Raw genomic sequence first — 20,429 nt, forward strand, 5'->3', positions numbered from 1 at the left:
CATTTATAAATTCTAATAAGTTACCTTTCAGAATTTCTGGAAGAGTAATAAAATAATCAATGAAATATTTGAAATAAAAGTGTATTTACAATTTCGGGATGTCCTTAAAATTACTCAATTGTATACTTTTATTTGTACATACATACATAAATCTTAAGTACAAGGAAAGTGTGCGAGTATACACATTTACACATGAGTGCTTAACAAGCATTAACAAAATAAATATTAAAAACATAAAAAAGTAAAACTAATAGCGCGGCTGCTCGTCAGCTTTGTCTGTAACCACTTCTGTGGCGTTAGTAGTCGTAGAGATGGAAAGCTGCTGGGCGTGCCTAAAAACAAAAATTGTGCATTTATATAGAATATCGACCAACAAAGTGAGTGCAGTTTATGAATATGCCAATTATATAGTTATGTGCATGTATACATATATATGTACATTTATAAAGGTATGAGTATGCAGGTGCTTCAATGTGTGTTTGTATGTAGTAGGAATTGATGAAGCTGTGAGTTCAGTTGGTTTTGCAATTTTAAAGGAATTATTGAACTTTTGCCGTGACCAAACTTTGATTTATCTGCTTGTCTATGCTTTTGTGATAGCATACGTGCGTGTACGCATTCTAATTTTAATGGATGAATAATGTGTGGCCAACACTACGAAATTGCTTAATAAATATATTTTAAAGCTTTTGTAACAAACCTGTAAAACACATAGTGTTGAAGAATAAACAACACATCGAAGAGTACGGAGAATAAACCCATGCCGAATTTGGTAACAGAACCGAATATTGACACCCAATCGTCTGCAAATATTGAAATACTTGAATATAATTTTCTTAAGTGAATAAAAATGAAAACAAATTACTATAATTGTACGCGTTCAAGATCATCTGCAACATGCTGAGCAAACCGCCAGTGAAGTCCAACAGAATATTACCAATACTCCAGCCAGTAGTGCTCTTGCGGCGATAGTTCATCAGCGCCTGCAGACGTTCAATACAAAAAAATATTGTAAAATTAAATAATTAATCTCTGACATAGCATTTTTATTGAGAATGCATATGTAATGAGTTTTTGTTGTTTTCTTTAAACTAACCTGGGGCACATATTTGATGATCATCGCCAGTTTAATGTAACTGCAGTAGTATAGAAAATCCAACCACTGCACAACACCAGTAATGGCTAGAATCAATGTAACTAAAACAATTATCGCGATTGCGGCCAATATACCAGACGCGATTCTGGAGACTCTTTGTTCGGCGCGCTGTAATATATAATTACAATTAATAATAAGTAGATATATATATGTTTGTCTTATGGTTCACCAAGCCTTACCTCATATAAAAAGCACTGGATAATTGTAATGGCTGTGGCAAACATCGCATGTAAACCGAATACGACATCATTCAATAAAACTGGATTCATACCACGTGGATGTCGACTGGCATATTCGTCCTGTATGCTGGGTACCCAATAGAGGCCACAATTGAAAACACTATATAGAGTAAAACCAACAATGTTGAGCGCTAGAAAGTCAAAATTTAGTCCAACTACAGATTTTCGTCTAAAATTAATGAAAATCTGCGGATAGAACGAAATGGACCAGGCCACAAAATAAATCCAACCGAATACGATTGATGTGTAAATAATCGGCTCCGACTGTGCAACAGTAATGCGTACAAATAAATCGTCAACACTGTAGAAAAATTTGTATGAGTACATTATAATAATTAAGTAAGTTCGTTCATACTGAAGCGCTTACGTACATCCAAGACTCGTCCGGTACGCTCGTCGCTGTAACTTCTAGGTGTCCTAGTTGGAGTCCTCGTACGCTAACTGTTCTATTTTGTGGGTTCGATGCACTGATTGTGAAGTAGTTAGGGTCCAATTCCACTAAAGTCTCATGTTGTTTTACCAATTGGACAAATACGTCTTGTTCCAATGGATCTCTGTAAAATGCAAAAAATGTCAAAAAGTGAAGTGAGATCCAGATTTAGTATATATTTAAGGAAGTCTTTTGATTTGATGGATGTCATTAATTGGTCGAAAATCTACCGCCGTTGGAGCGGATCAATTTCAACTCCCTTGTTACGATTGGATTGGTTGCTCTCATTTTTTACTATTAACTCACTCTGTGAATGCTTGCATACTTACTTAACAGAATATACAATGTTGGGACTCACCTGATCAGAACGTCAAATGCTTTTGTGTTTTTTACTATAATTGTGAGATCATGTGTGGATACGGTTAAACCGCTTCGGTTAGAGCTTCGTGTGAATTGTTCATCTGCGGCTGTTTGTGTGCATAAAGCTACTGGAAGTTCCACGAATCAATTAGTAATTATGAAGTACAACGAAATATACAATTCGCTAACTCACCTGTTATTGATATCACAAATATTAACGAGCTCGTATACCGAAGTACACTGTAGATACCAGTAGAACTTTTCATTTTGGGCGCGTTCTATTACACGAATTTTCTGAAATAAATAAAAGTATTAAAATATTATACGAATTGAAAAGTAATGATATAAAAAAATTAAATAAAAAATAAATTGCTGATTTCTTCGAGGAATACCTCAGCTGATTCAAGTCACGATATTTAAGCAACCAAAGTTAGCTAATCGGGATTGTCGGGATCGGCGTGACGAGCTCAGTTGATTTAACGATGCCCATTTGTGCGTTTAATATAAACATAAAGTAGTCCTCAGTTTTTGAGATATCGATTCGAAATTTCGCACACGTTGTTTTTTCCCCAATAAATTGATCCTTTGTTGGAACCGCCGTTTTCGGACAACTACAGCTACCATACAAACTGAACAATCACTATCAAGTTTTTGTATGGCCTTTTTTTGATAAGATATCTTCACGAGTTTTGGCATGGATTATAGTCCAAGGTACAATATCCGAATATATTGTTCCGATCTGACTACTATAGCATATAACTGTCATACAAACTGTCCGATCAATATATAGATCTTGTATGGATTTGTGAAGGGCATTATAGTTCCGATGCAACTTAACTTTATTTCTGCAGTTAAATTTGTTTCTGCTTTTAAATATCATTCATTATAGTAAAAATTATCAACTTCGATATCACTACACTTGAGTGTAATTGTTTTCATTCATACATATTTATAGAATGCAAACATGGACATACATGCTATTTATTTTTTTATTTTTGTATTTCCTCTTACTTGTAAATACTCTCTCGCTGATTAATTAATTGTTAATGCTTTCATATTACTACTTAATTTTTTGTTGTTTTTCAGAGAACCTACTAACTACAACAACATTCACATAATTTTAAATTTTCTTGTCAACACTTTCATACAATATGCAATTATATAAAGTATTTGGTTGGTATATGAAACAACATTTAAGGAATCCAATCAGATTATGCGTATGTGTGTGTATGTTTATTTTTAACAATTTCCTTTACTACTTCAAGCTAAGTGCGGAAATTCCACGCAATTGAATCAATTAATTCGAGCAAAGTGCGTGTGGATTGCTCATACACTTATGAATTTATGAAAGTGCATTTATTGATTGCCCTAATAAAGATATATAGTTCACATTTCTACATACATATGTACATATATATTTATATGTATTTAACTACTAAAGATTGGTTGAACAAATTGTTTAGTAATTACAAGACGAGATTGAGCAAATTCAATTCATCGGAAGACGATGTACAAATTACTGTAAGCAATATCATTTGCAGGAGCGCAGAGTCAAAGCATCGCGGTAACACTGGCGGATTCTCTGAGTTCTTGTGGCATAATGATAAGTAAAGCATTTAAATCAAATCGGCGTCATACCTTATATCATTTAATTTTCCAAGTGAAGTTATATTCTATTCGTGATCGGTGGGTAAAATATTTCGGTTTTCATTTTTCAGATATAATATATAATATTATCTGGGTACCGAGACGCAAGAGTTGTGCTCTAAAGGCAGCTGTAACCAGAATTCTTCGCACTCAGAATATAGCGGAAATAGTCGTGTAGTAATTGTAAGCTTTCGGTCTGTGCCGTGGTTAAAGTGGTACATGGGGTTTCTCAGTTAAAAAACAGCCTTTTTTCAAAAATCGTTTTCTTATATATGTATGTATATAGAAATTTTTATTGTTACAAACATACACTATTAACAAAGAAATTCTGAAATTTTTGAAAAAACAAAATTTTAACTCGGCCATTGCGACGCAATTTCCGGTGACTCCTCGGAAAAAAGATGCGCCCGTGTTGGCAGCATAACTCCTTACAGGATCATCTAAAGTGAAAAAACACGTGTTTTAGTTAAAACCTTAACTTAGAACTTGGACGAAGAAAAAAATAGAAAATTGGATTTTGGCAGACATTTAAAAAAAAAAAATGAAAATTTCAAGACATGTTTTTTAAATACTTGTAATCGAAAAAATAAAATCGTTCGTCCAAGTCTTTAAGAATTGTATCTCAAAGACCCGTGTAAAATTTTATGAATATCGGTTGATTAGTTCTTGAGAAATCTCTCCAACCGACTTCAAAAGCACAGTTTCGAGAGAAATGCGTTTAAAGACGACGGACTTAGCATAGCTAGCCTCAAGCGCGCAATTTCTCAAGGCTGCATCTCCGAAACCATTACTCAGATCAACTTGAAAATTTAGGAAAATATTCTAGAGGTGTTGTAGAGGTTATAACTTATCAATGCTTCATGGACAAAGATCGAGAAATATTTCACAAATGTTCAAAGCGATTTAATCATGGATGACACGCAGACCATTTGGAAAATATTACAACTCAAGGACATAATAGTATCCCAAAGTTTTTAAAAGTGATCGAAAAATGGCCTTCCGAAATAAAAATAAGATTAACTTTATTCAACCACCCCTGTAAAAGTAAATATTTCGATACATGCATACATACATACGCACACCAGCTATGAACCTTTAAAACGTGATAACCGCGACGTCCATTTATTGAATGAAAACGAGACCGAACGTGCTAAAATTATCATATTAGTGTTTATTGGATTGACCAAACGCCGATTAATTGCGCCAGTGAAAATGTAATCGCTGTTTGTCAACAATGTGCCATTGTCTATACGAGCCAATTGGGGAAGTACGTACATATGTACTTGTACATATTGTATTTATGTGTTATGTAGTACATGTGTTGATATTGATATGATGATATTAATATGGTATGGCTTATTTACTTTTCTAAGTAAAGGTCAGTAACATGAATTCTGCCAGCAATTAGCAATTCTAGGTATTGTTATTTTGGTTGTTGATGAATGAAGTTGCATAAGTACCAACTACCATTGAGATTGACGTTTATTTGACGTAATCGTAATATGGAATTCCCACATTTCGTGTTGAGATGGGTAGTTTTTTGCATTACTCCAGACAGACTTCAAATCTAATAATCGAATGGAGAATCGTCGTAACATAATGTTTGATTCTCCCTCCTACTGTTTGATGGTAAATTTTTTTTTGTAGATTAACTAGTTGTAATTATATAAGATTTTAATATTGTTTGATAGCTAGCTGTCAAATACATATTTACTTGTCTGACTTGGTATTCAAAGCTTATACTGTCTTAACTAAACACTAATAATAATTCCTGAAATATTAGAATGATTTGAGTTACTAAATTATTATGAAAAATTATTGCTCGCACTTTACTAAGAAAATTTAAATATATTTTATTGTTTGATATTTCTTTTAGGTTAGCATTATTATTTCGTTAAATTTACGCGTGTTCAACTTAGTCCCGATGTTCATCCCTAATATTCACTAGTCACTTTATTAAGTATGCAAGCACTCATCCAACCACGTAGCTGATAACAACGGCTATTAAATTGACATATCACATACATTTTTCGTACAGCTTAGATTAGAATGATTTTATAGTGCTATTAAATCGATATGTAAGTTGTTAATACTAAAATTGTTTTTTTTGTGTCGGAAAATTTGTTATTAGTAATATGATCATGAGTTTTATACGTAGAACACATTGCTATGGTTATGCTGTATACAAATTATTCATATTAGGGACATTTCCCTGACGGGTAAATCGTCGCATAGGACAAAATCTTTACACGTGTGACAATTGATGATTTGATAATGTCATTTCATTATTAATTATACAATTGTACTCAATAAGAACCCGTTGCCCTAGATTTCATAAATGCTTAATTTTTCTTTCATTAACCATAATTGGAGGTAGAAACACAGCTTTTCAGGTTTTGGACATTGATTTGATTTCTAATTATTTCAAAACTATTAGATGCCGTCTAAGCATATGGTAGGTTATGCTAGTCTGGTAGACCAATGAGCCACGCATAGACCAGTTATGGTCCTTTGGTTCAGTTACTAGGTCCATGAGGATGCCTGTGCTTGACGGGAATTTCCACACACTCTATAGCCTCACTATCGATATTTATTCCTGTGTAACACACCGTGGTGACAGTTTTGTCAATGCGGGACAAGTGCAGAAGAGATGCCTTGCTCTAAACATTTCTTGCAGTCTTCTCGATCTGTCAGCCTCATTCTGCGGCCATGAGTCGCAGCCAGACAGTGAGAAGTTAGTATTCCGATCATGTTCCTACACACTCTTCTATCGAGTGTCAATAGCAATTTAAGCATATGACCTTTCGTAAAATGAGTAATTAGAAATTAATTATTCGAACGAATTTCATGATCCTAAAGTTTTTGATTATTCTCTATCTCGTAATTTATGAACGAAACTCATCGCTTATGAATGAAGTAATCGAATTATCAGTATTGCATTTTTAGTGTAATTGAACACTTGAGCTTTTGTCACTCATAACCTAATGAACAAAAAATTAGGATTATAGAAGTGCCTTTTGTAATTTCGAAGTGTATAGCAAGTAACAAATGCTAAGAAACAAGCAGAAATAATGGAATATCTCTCGCCTGGAGTCTGATTTCAGTCGGTCGCAAGTTTTAAAACAAAATTTGTTGCAGGAGATGAAATTGTTGGCATAAATATATTACATCTGATGGGGATAACTTTGAAGGCGATAAAATAAATCTTGATGAATAATTAAATATTTTGCGTTTTGTTTACAATTTCCGGGTACTTTTTTGTCACAAACTTAATATACCCTGTCCTGGGTATAAATATGACACCGGTTTTTTATTTTAGATCTTATTTGTGAAACTGACAAATGCACGTAGAAAGTAGGCCCAGCTTTTGACGTCTAATAAGAGTTTATCGAAATTAGCGTTATGTTTTAACACTTCAAAATTTTCTTCAAATTTCATATTGCTAACGCAACCGTTTTGGCAAAAAAAATTTCATGCTATAACGTTCATTTTAGTTTCAAACAAGTGGCTTACCTTAGCTTTGGAAAGCAATTAGTGACTTGTATTAAATATATGGTGGTTGAACTTTATGGCATTTGGCGAGTGTACATATACATATGTATGTATACGATTGCATTGTGAATATGTTTGCATGTAAGTAGTTGAAAAATGGTTAATAAGTCTAATTGATAAACCTCGCTCTTGGCAATGAATCGCTACAGTTTCGGTTTTACGTTCTGGTTTACAAACGCACGCATGTCAGTGCATTTATATACCGCTCAGTAGCTTTCGAAAACACCTGTGTAAGTGTCTATATTCATAAGCCGGTTTAAAAAGTTAAACAAATAAACAATCATTAAAAGCTTAAGCACAGAAAATACAATACATTACTTACCTATGGACACTCGAAATAGAAAATGCACGGACTCAATAAATTTGCAAAAAGCAAACAGTCCAGTAAATTTAAATGTAAGAAGAATTGTGCGTTGCTGTGCATGTCTACCGGAATTATGTTAATTTCGAACATAACTCTTAAACAAAGTAACGCTTTCGTAAGGTCTTTTTGGAATGTAAGAACAAGTCACATATTTTGATAAGAGCAATTTATTGCATTGCGTGGAATGTGAGTTAGATATGACGCAAGTACGTGTGAAAATTACCTCATAACGGAGAACCTGCTCTTTGGCGCCAATTTATTAAGCAACAACAAATTATTAATTAATATTTTTGTAATTTTAAATCCCACCAGCCACGGCTCTGGGTAATATTCTACTCTGATATCATACATATTCCGAGATTTTTTAATAAAAAAAAAACACTTTACCTCAATGTCGTGATTCAACTAATTGTGGACCAACCAATTTATCCACTCATTTGCAGTTGTACGCTCAATCAAAGTGCAAATTTGTCATTTTCTGAGGTTGCATCTGTTCTTCAGGGGTTCTTTACAACAATACACACACATACATATGTATGTAAATAAAATAAGTACAACGCTCAACTTGTTATTATTATTTGAGCGTTTTTACGTACCTGCATATTTGTTTAGTTTACAGTGAACTAGAAATAAACTTTACAATCGTAGTAAAAATTAGCTAGCTGTTGATATGTGTATGTATTACATATAGTACATATGTATGTATGTACTATGGTTTGCACGATATTCAGCGTCAATGAGAGACCTTCAGGTCTTAACTGCTGAATAAAATAACTAGATTCAAAAAACACATATTTTATTCTCTGCTTTGGTGAAAGCGTTGAAATTTTGGAGAAAATGTGATTTCACTAATATTAAACCTAAAAAGTATTGAAAAGGTTCTGAAGATCTTTTTTAAATATCTCTTTTAAGGGGTTATATACGGTTAGAATTCTCGAAAATTCGATTTTTTTATGATATTTTCTTAATCTACATATATGTATTTAAGAATACGCACAGAAAATTTCATCAATATCAATATCGTTCCGGTGAATATTATCGAAGTTACACGCAAATTTGAAAAAGGCGTTTCAAAGTGCTATGTAAAGTGCATTCCAAATCTTAAATGCGTGGTGTTTTCAAAGTCGATGTCCAACATTACTCGAAAACGGCTGAACCGATTAATCTCAAATTTTAACACGAGCTTCTTAAATATAGTTTTTATTAATTAAACGAAGATTTTTCTCATCGATAAATATTTTTTATAAAAAATTCAAGGCCGAAATTTTGATAAACAATCGATTTTTTTTTTGAGATACCGCCGTTTTGTCAAAAAATGTATATTGCTTATTTCTTCGATTGATTACTAGATTTAAGATTACTTTAACGAAATCTGAGGAACTAGTTCAGAGCTATAGTGGTCACCGCAAAACGACGTTTTGAAAGGAGCTTTCGGAGATCAACTGTAGTACCTTGCCTAATAAATATTTTTACTAATAACAAGTTTAAAAATATAGTTAAGATACACCATGATATGTGTACAAATTTTTGTATCAATAAAAGTTTTCTCAGAAAAAAAAAATCTGGAAAAGTCCTTTTTTCGGTTTTCCAACCCCTTAAACAAATGCTTATTATACCACATGAAGAAAAGCCATTTATTAAAAACTATTACAAGCTTAATTTAACAATTATTTTTATATAAAGAAAGAACGAGAAGTCGGAAAGTGAAGTGTGTTTTTTTATAATCTAATTGGGAAACAATGGTGGTGTAGATGGTATAAGGGCTGTAAATGTGTGGTTTTGTACCATATGTTGTTGGAGATATTGGAAATTTTTAATAAGATAATGGGCAAGATCATATTAAAAAGGGAATACTACAAACCGTGAAACATAAAAAGTTTTGTTCAAAAATCATGATAAAAACTCACTCCAAAATAATATAATATTAAAACTGAGACAATTGATAACGACGACCTTGTGTTTTTAAACATTTTCTGGTTCAAGGCTTAGTCAGTGTTGTGTAGTTTCTATTCAGTCGATTCGGCTGATTTGAGCTGATTTGGAGTCAGCATTGTTTTCCTTAAACAGGAAATACAAATAAAGCATTTCATAAAATTGATGACACATTAATATTCAAGCTTCTTTGGGTCACCGCAGTTATTGCATGTAGTTATAAGTAGCTTCGTGATTAATGACTTGCATATGTATGTGTGTACCATAAGTCATTATGTTAAAAACAATTAGAATATTAAAACTGAGACAATTGATAATTACGGCTATGCGTTTTTAGGTTCAAGGTTCAGTCAGTGTTGTATCGTTTCTATTCAGTCGATTCGTCGGGGCAGTCAAGAAGGTAGTGGTGAGTTGTTTCGTCCTCTTCTACTTGCATATATAGATTCTGCAGATGGAGTCCGGGAGGACTCCCAGCCTTACTGCATGGACGCCAATAGGGCAATGGCCAAGGTGATCACTAGATCTTGGACCAAAAGGCTTTTGCGACAGCGCATGTACTAATAGTGGCCTAGCGCTGACCAAGCTTCCGCGGGGCCCAGCTATTCAGTAATAGAAAACAAGAGGATACAGGAACACCGATTCGCTCCCATTCTAAAGATAGCGGTTCTAGGATGCCTTTCCTTGCTAGCTCATCAGCTTTATAGTTTCCTACGTTTCCGTTGTGGCCTGGAATCCATACCAGTCACATCACAATAACACTCGATGCTATTGATAGCGAGGTTAGGCACTCTTTGACCAACCCTGAACGCACTGTTATTGCGTTCAAGCCTAATATTGCTGTTCTGCTATCGGAGTGGATTGTCATTTCTCTGATGGAGGCTGCACTCCGAAGCAGTAAATATGCTGCTACCTTAATGTTGCAACCTCGGCCTGGAAGACACTGCTCTCTTCCAACGGCTTCTTTTCACCCACAACGTCCTCTCTGGTATATGGATAGTGAAAGAGCCGCCAAAGTTCGGTTTAGCGACTACTAGTCTACTATTTATCATATTTTTAACGATTACACCAACGCCATTTTATGTTCACAAACTTAGGTGTTTTTATTATGAGTGTGCACTCAATTCTTCGATTTTATTTAAAGTATGTACTCTAGTCGATGATATGTTATCTGATATACTCTTTTATGAAGAGTTAGTACCAAGAAAAGATACTTAGAGCAGTAAAAAAATCTTAATTTTTAGTATACATATGTATGTATATCTCTCTTAAAGAGAATTAATATGTATGTATATGTCGCGTTTTTAGGAACAGTATCCTCATAAAGACGCTTGGTTATGTCAGCTTAAAGTATTAAAATTTGTAAATTCGATTCATCTTTGTACAGAACAAGAAAAAACGTTAACTTTCTAATTCTTCTCAGGTGAATTTATTGTAGCAACTAGGTATGTATATGTATAATTATATTTGAAAACGTTACAGGCTAAGGCTAAGCATCCAACGTTTTGCTAGTCCTTCCATCCACATTTTTTGGTATAAACAACCTTCAAGTCGAATTAAGTTTACTTAATAAGAAAAATATATATTTTATGAAGATCTCAACCTTAGTCTTAATCAATCAGTCTGTGCTGAATCCTATGATGGTCTGACAGTAGCTTATTGAGGACATTTTCAGATCGATTCTTCTGGGTGTTACAAACTTTGTAGCAAGCTTAATATACAGTGTTCAGGTTATAGTTAAAGTTTTCGGATTTAATACTTAATATTGTCTCTTCTGTTCAGTCAGTGTTGGAAAATTTTTTCCTTGTAATTCAATAATGAATGGATGAAAGTTAAGCACTCAAAGCTTAACTGAGCACCATGTCCTAATTGAGTGACTGGTAATCTTTCAGTGTAGTACCTATCCCTAATAATACATATGATATTTCTTCTTTCCCTATCACATATTTCTAATACAGTAGTGATCCATCTAGTTCTGTGTATCTAATTGGTCTGCCGGAAAAACAAGCTATTAATTACTGATAAAGTCTTCGTTTTACTATACTAATTAATATCTGAAATAGTTAAGTACACTAAATTTCGGTAATTTATTAATTAAACAAATATAATAAAACCACTCATGTATGAATAACTGTTCCACTTTATTATCCTCGGTTTCACGAAGAAAATCATTCATTTTAACAGTTCTATTGCCTTATCAATTATCAGTTAACGTCAGACACTTGTATAAAGTGTTATAACATTTTTATAACTATTTTCCCGTTACCTTGATTACTTGCAATTCATACATACATACATACATACTTAGTAGGTTCTATGCACATTTTTATAACCAAAGTGTGGTTAGCGTAGATTAGAATACAAGTTAGAATATTTTGCAATAATATAAAGAATTAAAAAAAAAAAAACAAAAAAAAAATATTATAAGTTACAAAATAATTAAAGTACTTATATACCGCAAAATAAATAATTACTTTTATTTAAACGTTTTTTTTTAGAATTGGAAAACATTTGCATAATAATACAGCTTTGAATTTTTCCACTGACACGTTACTGTAGAACTTTTAGGTATTAAGCAATTGAAGAAGAAGAAATATTTTTCTAGACGTATGAACATTATAATGGATAGTCGAAAAAGTCGTTTCGTATTTCAAACTTCAGCATAGATGTCACTAACAGTACATACTACTAACAGAAGAAAAATTTACCTATTCGAAAAACACGCGAAGTATAAATTAAAAATTCATTTTTCGATTTGATCACAGTAGTACTACACTTACAGATAATAAATATAATATGGTAGTCGAAAAAGTCTTTTCGTATTTGTCAATAGATGTCATTGCAGTCGTATATCTCCAGTACTACCAATCATAGTGTTGGAAAGGTGAGATTGTAAGCTTCATTTACCGAAAAAAAATTAAATTCGGGGGAGTTGCAAAAAAAAAAAACTACAGCTATTCAAAAATGAGTGAAAATAATGAAGAAATTCGCTATATTTTGAAATTTTTGTGTAAAAAAAGGAAGAGCTACCTACCAATGAAATTTTTGAAATTTACCGAGACGATGCTGCATCAGTTCGCGTAGCACAACAATGGTTCGCTTGCTTCCGTTCTGGAAATTTCGATTTACACTGATGGAATAATGTCTCTAGCGAAATAATGGGAAAAAGTGGTCGACCAAAATGGTACATATTTGTTTATTTATTTAAATAAAAACAAAAAAAAAAAAATAAGTGGAAGCTTGATTAGAAATACGAAAAGACTTTTTCGACTACCCAATATATAGGAGTTTCATATAGTCTAATAAAGTTATAAGTTATAATGAACTGAAAACATAGTGTTGGGAATTATAATTGCGTAAACTTATTTTTGTGTAATTTTCAAACATGTGTATAAATTTATAGTCTCCTAATAATATTATTTTCCATTTTATACGTTTGAAAACTTTTAACAAAATTGGCTAATTAAATCAGCAATAATTTAAAAATAATTGCACAATGTGGTGTGGTAAGCTTTCCTTGGCCACTGGGGAGGATTCCAATTCACAAGTGGATAAAGTTGCATCAACAGCAATAAAACTCCGGTCTAACGGCATGAAAAGTTAATTTTAAATTTTTCATAGTAAGAAGTGAATATCGTAGTATGATGACTAATTATAAAAGATATTTCCTTCTAATAACTGAATTTAGTTCATGTTTGTTAAAGAAGTCCTTTTATAGGATATAATAAGAGACGCGCTACAATAATTACTTATTGTTTATTGCAGCAGAATAAAATCTTAACATTTCAAATACGCAATTAAAATTTTAAATCAATGGAACTGTAACCGGAAAATTAATATCCAGGGAACTATACACATAAAGTGAACTTAGCAGCTTTTAAAGAAATTTTGATTGTTCTAACTTATTTCAAATTGTAAGCATTTAAAGGTTGAACCTTAATACTCGTATATCTACCGATCACTGAACCGGATATCGGCGTTTAAATATTTATAAAAGTAAAAAACCCAAGGATATTTTCCATACCATTGGTCTGCGATGGTACATACATACATTTGAATACATGCATGTTAGTGTCGTATATAATACAGAGATATCACAGTTCTTGGTTTATTTTTACATTTTGATCCTCAAATTAGAACGCTTATTCATGCTTTTATCACCGGCGGAGTGTGAATGAACCGTTAACTTTGTATAAATAAGCTGCATAATAATATACCAATCTTTATATACATATGTATGTACATATAAGGCGATATTTATAAATATTTATAATCACTTTCTTTTCAAAATTTGATTATTCACTTTGGATTTTTGTTGGCTCGCGAATGTCATTAATTAATTATTTTAATAAGCAATACGACATAAAATCATTACTTTTTTTGCCAATCGACAAAAGCTTGCGCCACAGCACGTAAAAGCAATAAACATTTCCCACAACATTTTATACACACATATAAAAAAAAACAAAAATCGACGATTAAAAACACTTGTCAAACTTATCGGAATTTCTTTTTCTGTACTGACTCGACCCCTCATAGCCACAGGAAATAATAAGCGACGCTTTGGATAGCAACAACAAATAACATACGTTAAACTTAAACGAAAACGAAAACAAACATACCAGAATCACCTGCAACTATTGTTGAAATTGTGCTAATAGGCCAAAACCGAAATGTTTAATTATTCAAATATTCACAAATCGAGTTTTAACTTTTTTACTTTAATATTTATTAGCGTAGAGTAAAGTGTTGAGTTCTATAAGCCCTCAATAGAGAATAACGCGGGCAAAATTTTGCAACTTAAGCGAAATATTATTTATCGTCACACGTGTGCCGATGCCGATACGGTGTTCGAAATGCGAGTCTCTGAGTACATAAGTATGAGTCCGATCACTTCGACGTTTATATCGCGACTAATAACGGCGCATTCAGTCTGTAACAAGAGGAGACCGCTTCTTATTGAAACACTGAAGTGCAAACTCATGAGCGTTGAAAACTTTAAATCGGGCAATACAGTACACTCAGCTCAGAGTGCTCAATGCATGCTCCACAGTTAAAGTATTTATATTTCTAGCGTTTTGTTGAGCTGATAACCGATTATAAAGCGCATCCAAGAGCATACGTAAGCCAAATCTACAACTGATTAGAATTATATCGCAAGTACATACATATGTATGTAGTTTGTATGTACATATGTACATACCTTAATACAAAGTAGATCGTTATCATTCATCAAATGATATGAGCGACAGATATACGCAGTAAGTCATCGCTACTTACATATAAGTACATATGTATGTATATGAAGTTTTTAAACACAATATGATTACATTTATATTTACATTAATATTCTCCAACTATTTGCGACACTTTCTTTACATGTATCACATTAGTTTTGTTGAATATATTTGTTTGTACATAGTATATTTGAGAATATTCTCAGATAATTTGAATTTGGTCGGGCAAATAGTTTCGGAGATATAAGCGTGTTTTCGAAGACGTCTTCGGGTGCTTGAAAGGGCTCCTAAAACTTTTTCGGGGCTTTCTCGAAACGCTGTTTTCAGAGTCGGGGTGGAAAATGCTCCAAAACGACTGCAACTTGGACTTGAAATTTTCCTCGATCTCTTAGCTATATTTGTCAAATAATGATCGAACGAATACGATTTTTATAACAATTTCGATATTTTAAGAGAATCTTAAAGAGTAAACATTTTCACAAAACAAAAAAAAAGACAACGACTTTTTTTGGGAAGCCGCCATTTAGTCAAAAATCCAAATTATAACTAGTCGATTGATAATAACCTGTATTCACATATGGTAATAATAATATTTTTTGGTTCTTTGATTTGAGATAATCTTAACCAGAAAAATGTTCCTCACCGTCAGACACTTTTTTTTGCGATGGTCCCCTGCAATTCGGCTACCGGATAAAGCGAATTGAAAATTTTTCAAAACTATTTGCCGACTATTATAATTCATTAAAATCTGTTTATACTATACATTATAACTAGTTATTAATTAATTAATGATTAAAAAATCACAAAAACGAGCTACATTCAAGTGGATACATATAACTCCTTAAGTTATTTTCGTAGAAGCTATATAACGGAAGGTCCAGGAAAATGTTCGTTTTAATGTTGTTGAATTATAGCGATGTGTTCTTATATGAGTATAGTATAAGTTTTAGTACAAATTTGAGGTCAATGCAAGGAAATTTTATCATTTTACAGTATACTAAATATAATTGTTACAGTTGCTGCAGTTTTACGAGGAAACTTTACCTATTCAAATGTAAAAGATGTTGGTTATTAAGGCCAATCAATTAATCGCTTATTTTTCTGTAAATATTTTAAACTACATTAATAAAACTATTCATTACTCCGACATCACAATTCATCATCACTTTTTTAGCATGCCAATGAAGTACTAATTAATTAATATAAATCTTCAAACCTCTTCGAAAACTTTCATTCACTTGCTATACTATTTTCAGTGTTTGCTCATCAAAATCACAGATAAATTAACAATATTGTTGACAAGAGAAACGATGCGTAATAGGTTTAAGCTATAATTAATAGTTTATTTTTAAATAAGCAAAATTATGAAATGAAAACATCTTTTATTAACTTCATAATTACTTCAGAATTTAGTCACTTAAGTGATGAAAAATGTAAATACAATTTTAATTGTGAGGTCTAAGTGTGTAAATATACGTGATGCCACTTCAATATGCTTACAATTGTAAGATTTCATTTCCTCACGTTAAAAACTGCTAGCTTGCTTAGTATTATTTTGTTTTGACACTTAATGGACAAGTTTCGTGAAGATATTATATCAAATAAAATAGTTTGCCATTCAGAACTTGTTTTGTATCGGACAGGCTGTAGGGCGGCTATAGTAATCCTATTCGAGCAATTTGTTCCGAGATTATAGTGCTGCTTTGAACTATAGTATGTGCTAAATTTCATGAAAATATATTTTCAAACAAAAACGTTTACACTTGACCGATCAGTCGCAGCTATACTCCACAGTAGTCCGAATGAGGCGGTTCGTACAAATGAGCAGCATCTTGCGGAGAAAAAGACTTGTGTCAAATTTCATATATGTAAATAAATCTATCTATAGACAGACAGACAGACGGACAGACTCAGCTCGTCATGCTGATCATTTATATAATATATAGTTTATAAGGTTTCCGACGCTTCCATCTGACTTTTATAACTTTTACAACATCACGGCATATGTAATACATATTGATCAGATAAAAAAAATAATGAATATATATTTACAGGTGCTCATATAAAAAAGTAAAACACTTATCCTTGAAAAAAATGTGAATATAAAGTATATTTATAATTTTTTTTTGCAAAAGTCATATAGGTTAAAATGAAAAAGTTATGAGTATATATAAATAAAATGATAGTAGAGCAAATCACAAAAACATTTTATAGAACGTAATCATTGGTAAATATAAATAATATACATATTATTTAAAATCAGTAACATAAAATTTTTACTTAAAAGTTATCAAATATTTGTTGGTACGAAAACAGTTCACAGTTCAACAGAACAAGACAGTCCAATTATACTTCAAGATATATAAGGTTTCCTTATATGCGCAAGTATGTAAGTTTTGGGAAGCACAGCGCACACTATACTCAAGTAGGATTCAAATAGCTGTATTTTAACGAGCGTTATTGGTGTGTGGCTTGTGTATGTAACTCTTGCAAATAGCGCTCCTGCTCAGCACGACGATTCTTTTCCAAAATCAAAGCACGTCTGATGAACCGAAAAACAACAGAAAATTAAAAACTCGAAATGATAAATATTTATGAAAAACAAAAACAAATACTATATACCAATATACGGTCCATAGCAGTATTTCGCACTTACCTATACCGTTCGTAGAAGCCAACAATTGTGCCGAGCTCTTGCTTGAACAGACGTACCAACATACCATCGAAGCACTCAAGATCTTGTAAACTGAACATGTTGAATTGCAGCATATGGTCTTTCGATGAATCAGCATTTGAGTATACCACCAACCATTTGGGTATCTCTTCTAACAAATACGGATTGGCCGGTACTAACGCATTGTGTGTATGTACTGGCGGTGTATAAGGAACTGGCATTTCAGGGCCTATGGCCTTCGGTGGTTCGGCAGATGTAGTATATACATAATATGAGGTAAGACAGGGATGCTGTCTTTGGCATTGCCCCGTATATTGGTTTTCATAGTAGGTACCGTGAACTTTAGAAACAACACGTCGCCATCCTACCGGTAGACCTTCCCTCTCTAGCGGATGCGACCAATGCGTTGTATGCGTGTGATGGTCAATATAATACTTGCGTCCATGAAGAGTATATTGCATTGCCCAGCCGGGTGGAAGTGGTAGCTCTTCTTCTATGGATTGCTGTGATGGCACCTTTTGTAAAACATTTGTTGTACTGTTTGTTTTGCCGACCGATTGTGAGTGTAGCTGCCTCGACGGTGCATGGTACAAAGATTGAACAGAAGTTGCAGCTGCTGTACCACCAGTTAAATCATATGATGAATGCAAGTTATTGTTGGAAACCGCCAGAGTGGTATTACTATAAATGGGTGACTCAGAACGAACTTCTGCAGTTGATTGAGTAGAACGACTATCGAAATTATTCATTGATGTATGATTATTGTTGATAACACTTCCTGAAGTATTGGAAGAAACTCTGAAGGGATTTTCGTATATGGGATAGGAGTCAGAGCCGGCTAAATAACTGGCATTGGTGGGATAATGTTGTGGTGGAGTTGGTGTAGCACCTCGTGGTATCTGAAGTACATTGTTGTAGGAATCCATACCCTCAGCTATTGATGTGGCATTAGTATCACTGCTTGTAAAGCCACGAATACGTCCATCATAAGAGTTACTATGTTTTTGATTGGCAGAGTGCCTTCTATGAAATTGTTCGTACGTCGCATTGTTTGGCTGCAGTAAAGGTGACGATTGTTGACGTCGCATTCGATCGATTTGCTCAATGTTTACATAGTTGCTAGTGCTGTTACTAGCATTGCTGCTGTTACCGCTATGTCCATGTCCATTGGTAGCCACATCCAAATTATTGCTTGAGTAGAAATGTGGATGTTGGTTTGTTGAGGACATGGAATTGGTAGGCGCATAAAAGCCGGTCACACCGTAACGTTGCTGATGCGCCTGTGACACCGAACGCATCGTTGTCGTTGGGGGCAATTGTGATTGTGCCCGTCTTGCATGATAATAATCCGGCTGCGAATTCAATTGTGAGTCGTTGCCGCAGGAGTAAGTATTGCGACTGGAATTACCAGAACTTCGGCCGGTAAATTCGCAACTGGGCGAAGTGCTTGCACAACGCTGCAGTGACTTCTTATTATGCTTGGCACGCTGCTCATCAAACGACCAGACATTTATCACTGGTATTTCAGGTGGTGTTTCCTTTTTCACATACTTACCAACCACACCTTCCTTATGAGCGGTAGCCTTTTCTTTACTGCGGCGCGACAACATGGTCGGTTTTCGATTGCACAGCAAAATTAGGTAGTTCATTCAATCTCTACAACGCCTCCCATAAAAAGCTACCAAAAATCGAAGTATTCATATTAAAATGAAAATTTCTTTTGTTGCCATGCAAAAACAAAAGTTTTAGTTGCGGTAGCAATTTGTTATTCTGGGTTAATTTTCATGCGCTCTTTTAGATTATTGCGATTGTTGCAGTAAATTTTTACTTCTCAGCTTACTCACTAATAACACAGCAAATAAATAAAGTACTTATAAAGACGTGAAGAAATAAACAACCGGAACAAATTTACAAGTACAAAATGTCAACTTGAATTGGATGGTGATGTGCAAGTATGCATTAAAAATGGAGAATCGCATATGTTATCGATTAATGATACTTGAGATAAGCTGTTCAAAACAAGATAGCTTGACTTGTAATATTTATTTTTTAAACTTTCATTGGAAACTTTGTTAGTTCTTTTGTGATTACATTAGGTTTTTTACTATAACTTGGTATGAATTATTTTTGTTCGCGTTGCTAAATTTCGATAGTAGAATTTCGACTATTTTTATATAAGCACATCTTTGGTTTTCTGACAGCCGTTTAATCATAATGAGAGTTGCCATGACTTAATTATTGAATTTTCTTTATAATTGTATTCTTTATTTATATTTTTCGTTTTTTAATTTTTAATAATATATATTAGGTTGTTTAAAAATTAATTTTAATTTTATCACAACCAAAATCAAACTATCAGACCTTATTATAATAAGTATTTTTTTCAAAAATCACTATTTAAAAAAATTTAATTACAAATACGGCATTAAAGAAATTAATTCTAAAAATCGGGGAAAATTTTATTTTTAATTTTATAAAGATTTAGACATATTTGGCGAACATAAAAAGAAGTTTTAACACCAAGCCTAAAATTACAAAAATAAAATGTTGAAAAAACTATATGACTGTGAGCATAATAATTATTAAACGATTACTTTGTGACATCAGTGTATATTTAAAATCGATGGTATGTAATTAGTTGTTTTTAACGTTTTTTGTTTACATTCTTTTTTACCTTGCACCCAAGTGTAAAATGAAAACGCGGGCGTAGAACAACTTCACTCCAAACCAGCAATATGCCTATAATTAATTTGTTTACATGAATTAATTAGTTACCAAAGTTTATGCTCATCAATTGTTACAAAATTAATGATTAAGCAAAAGAGAGTTATTATAAATTTG

General features: G+C 33.0%; 1 protein-coding gene across 8 annotated transcripts; it reads right to left on the reverse strand.

Moving 5' to 3' along the window:
• Window positions 1-60: 60 nt before the first annotated feature.
• LOC105223150 (cystinosin homolog) lies at window positions 61-19,538 on the reverse strand. 8 transcript variants are annotated; one of them, XM_049448539.1, is made up of 9 exons: window positions 17,571-17,610; window positions 2,379-2,479; window positions 2,184-2,313; window positions 1,767-1,949; window positions 1,336-1,696; window positions 1,097-1,264; window positions 866-983; window positions 701-803; window positions 61-332 (listed from the first exon to the last, which is right to left on the reverse strand). In XM_049448539.1, the coding sequence occupies exons 2-9, from the start codon at window positions 2,449-2,451 to the stop codon at window positions 248-250; spliced, it is 1,221 nt and encodes a 406-aa protein (XP_049304496.1). In that variant the 5' UTR covers window positions 2,452-2,479; window positions 17,571-17,610; the 3' UTR covers window positions 61-247. The 8 variants fall into 8 exon arrangements, 6 of the variants coding, with proteins under 6 accessions (XP_049304496.1, XP_049304497.1, XP_011199093.2 ...); XM_049448540.1 differs by having other exon boundaries at window positions 2,184-2,310; window positions 17,571-17,594; XM_011200791.4 differs by lacking the exon at window positions 17,571-17,610 and adding an exon at window positions 14,300-14,670 and having other exon boundaries at window positions 2,184-2,310.
• Window positions 19,539-20,429: the final 891 nt, after the last annotated feature.

Source organism: Bactrocera dorsalis, chromosome 2 (genome assembly GCF_023373825.1).
Source record: "Bactrocera dorsalis isolate Fly_Bdor chromosome 2, ASM2337382v1, whole genome shotgun sequence".
Taxonomy (NCBI): Eukaryota; Metazoa; Arthropoda; class Insecta; order Diptera; family Tephritidae; genus Bactrocera; species Bactrocera dorsalis.

Excerpts from the sequence above, each read along its gene's own strand:
- LOC105223150 (XM_019989225.3), bottom strand. The coding sequence starts at position 19,237 with ATGAACTACCTAATTTTGCTGTGCAATCGAAAACCGACCATGTTGTCG. Across the intron at positions 17,457-17,570 it reads GGCTTCTACGAACGGTATAG|ACGTGCTTTGATTTTGGAAA; the intron begins GTAAGTGCGAAA and ends TCGGTTCATCAG.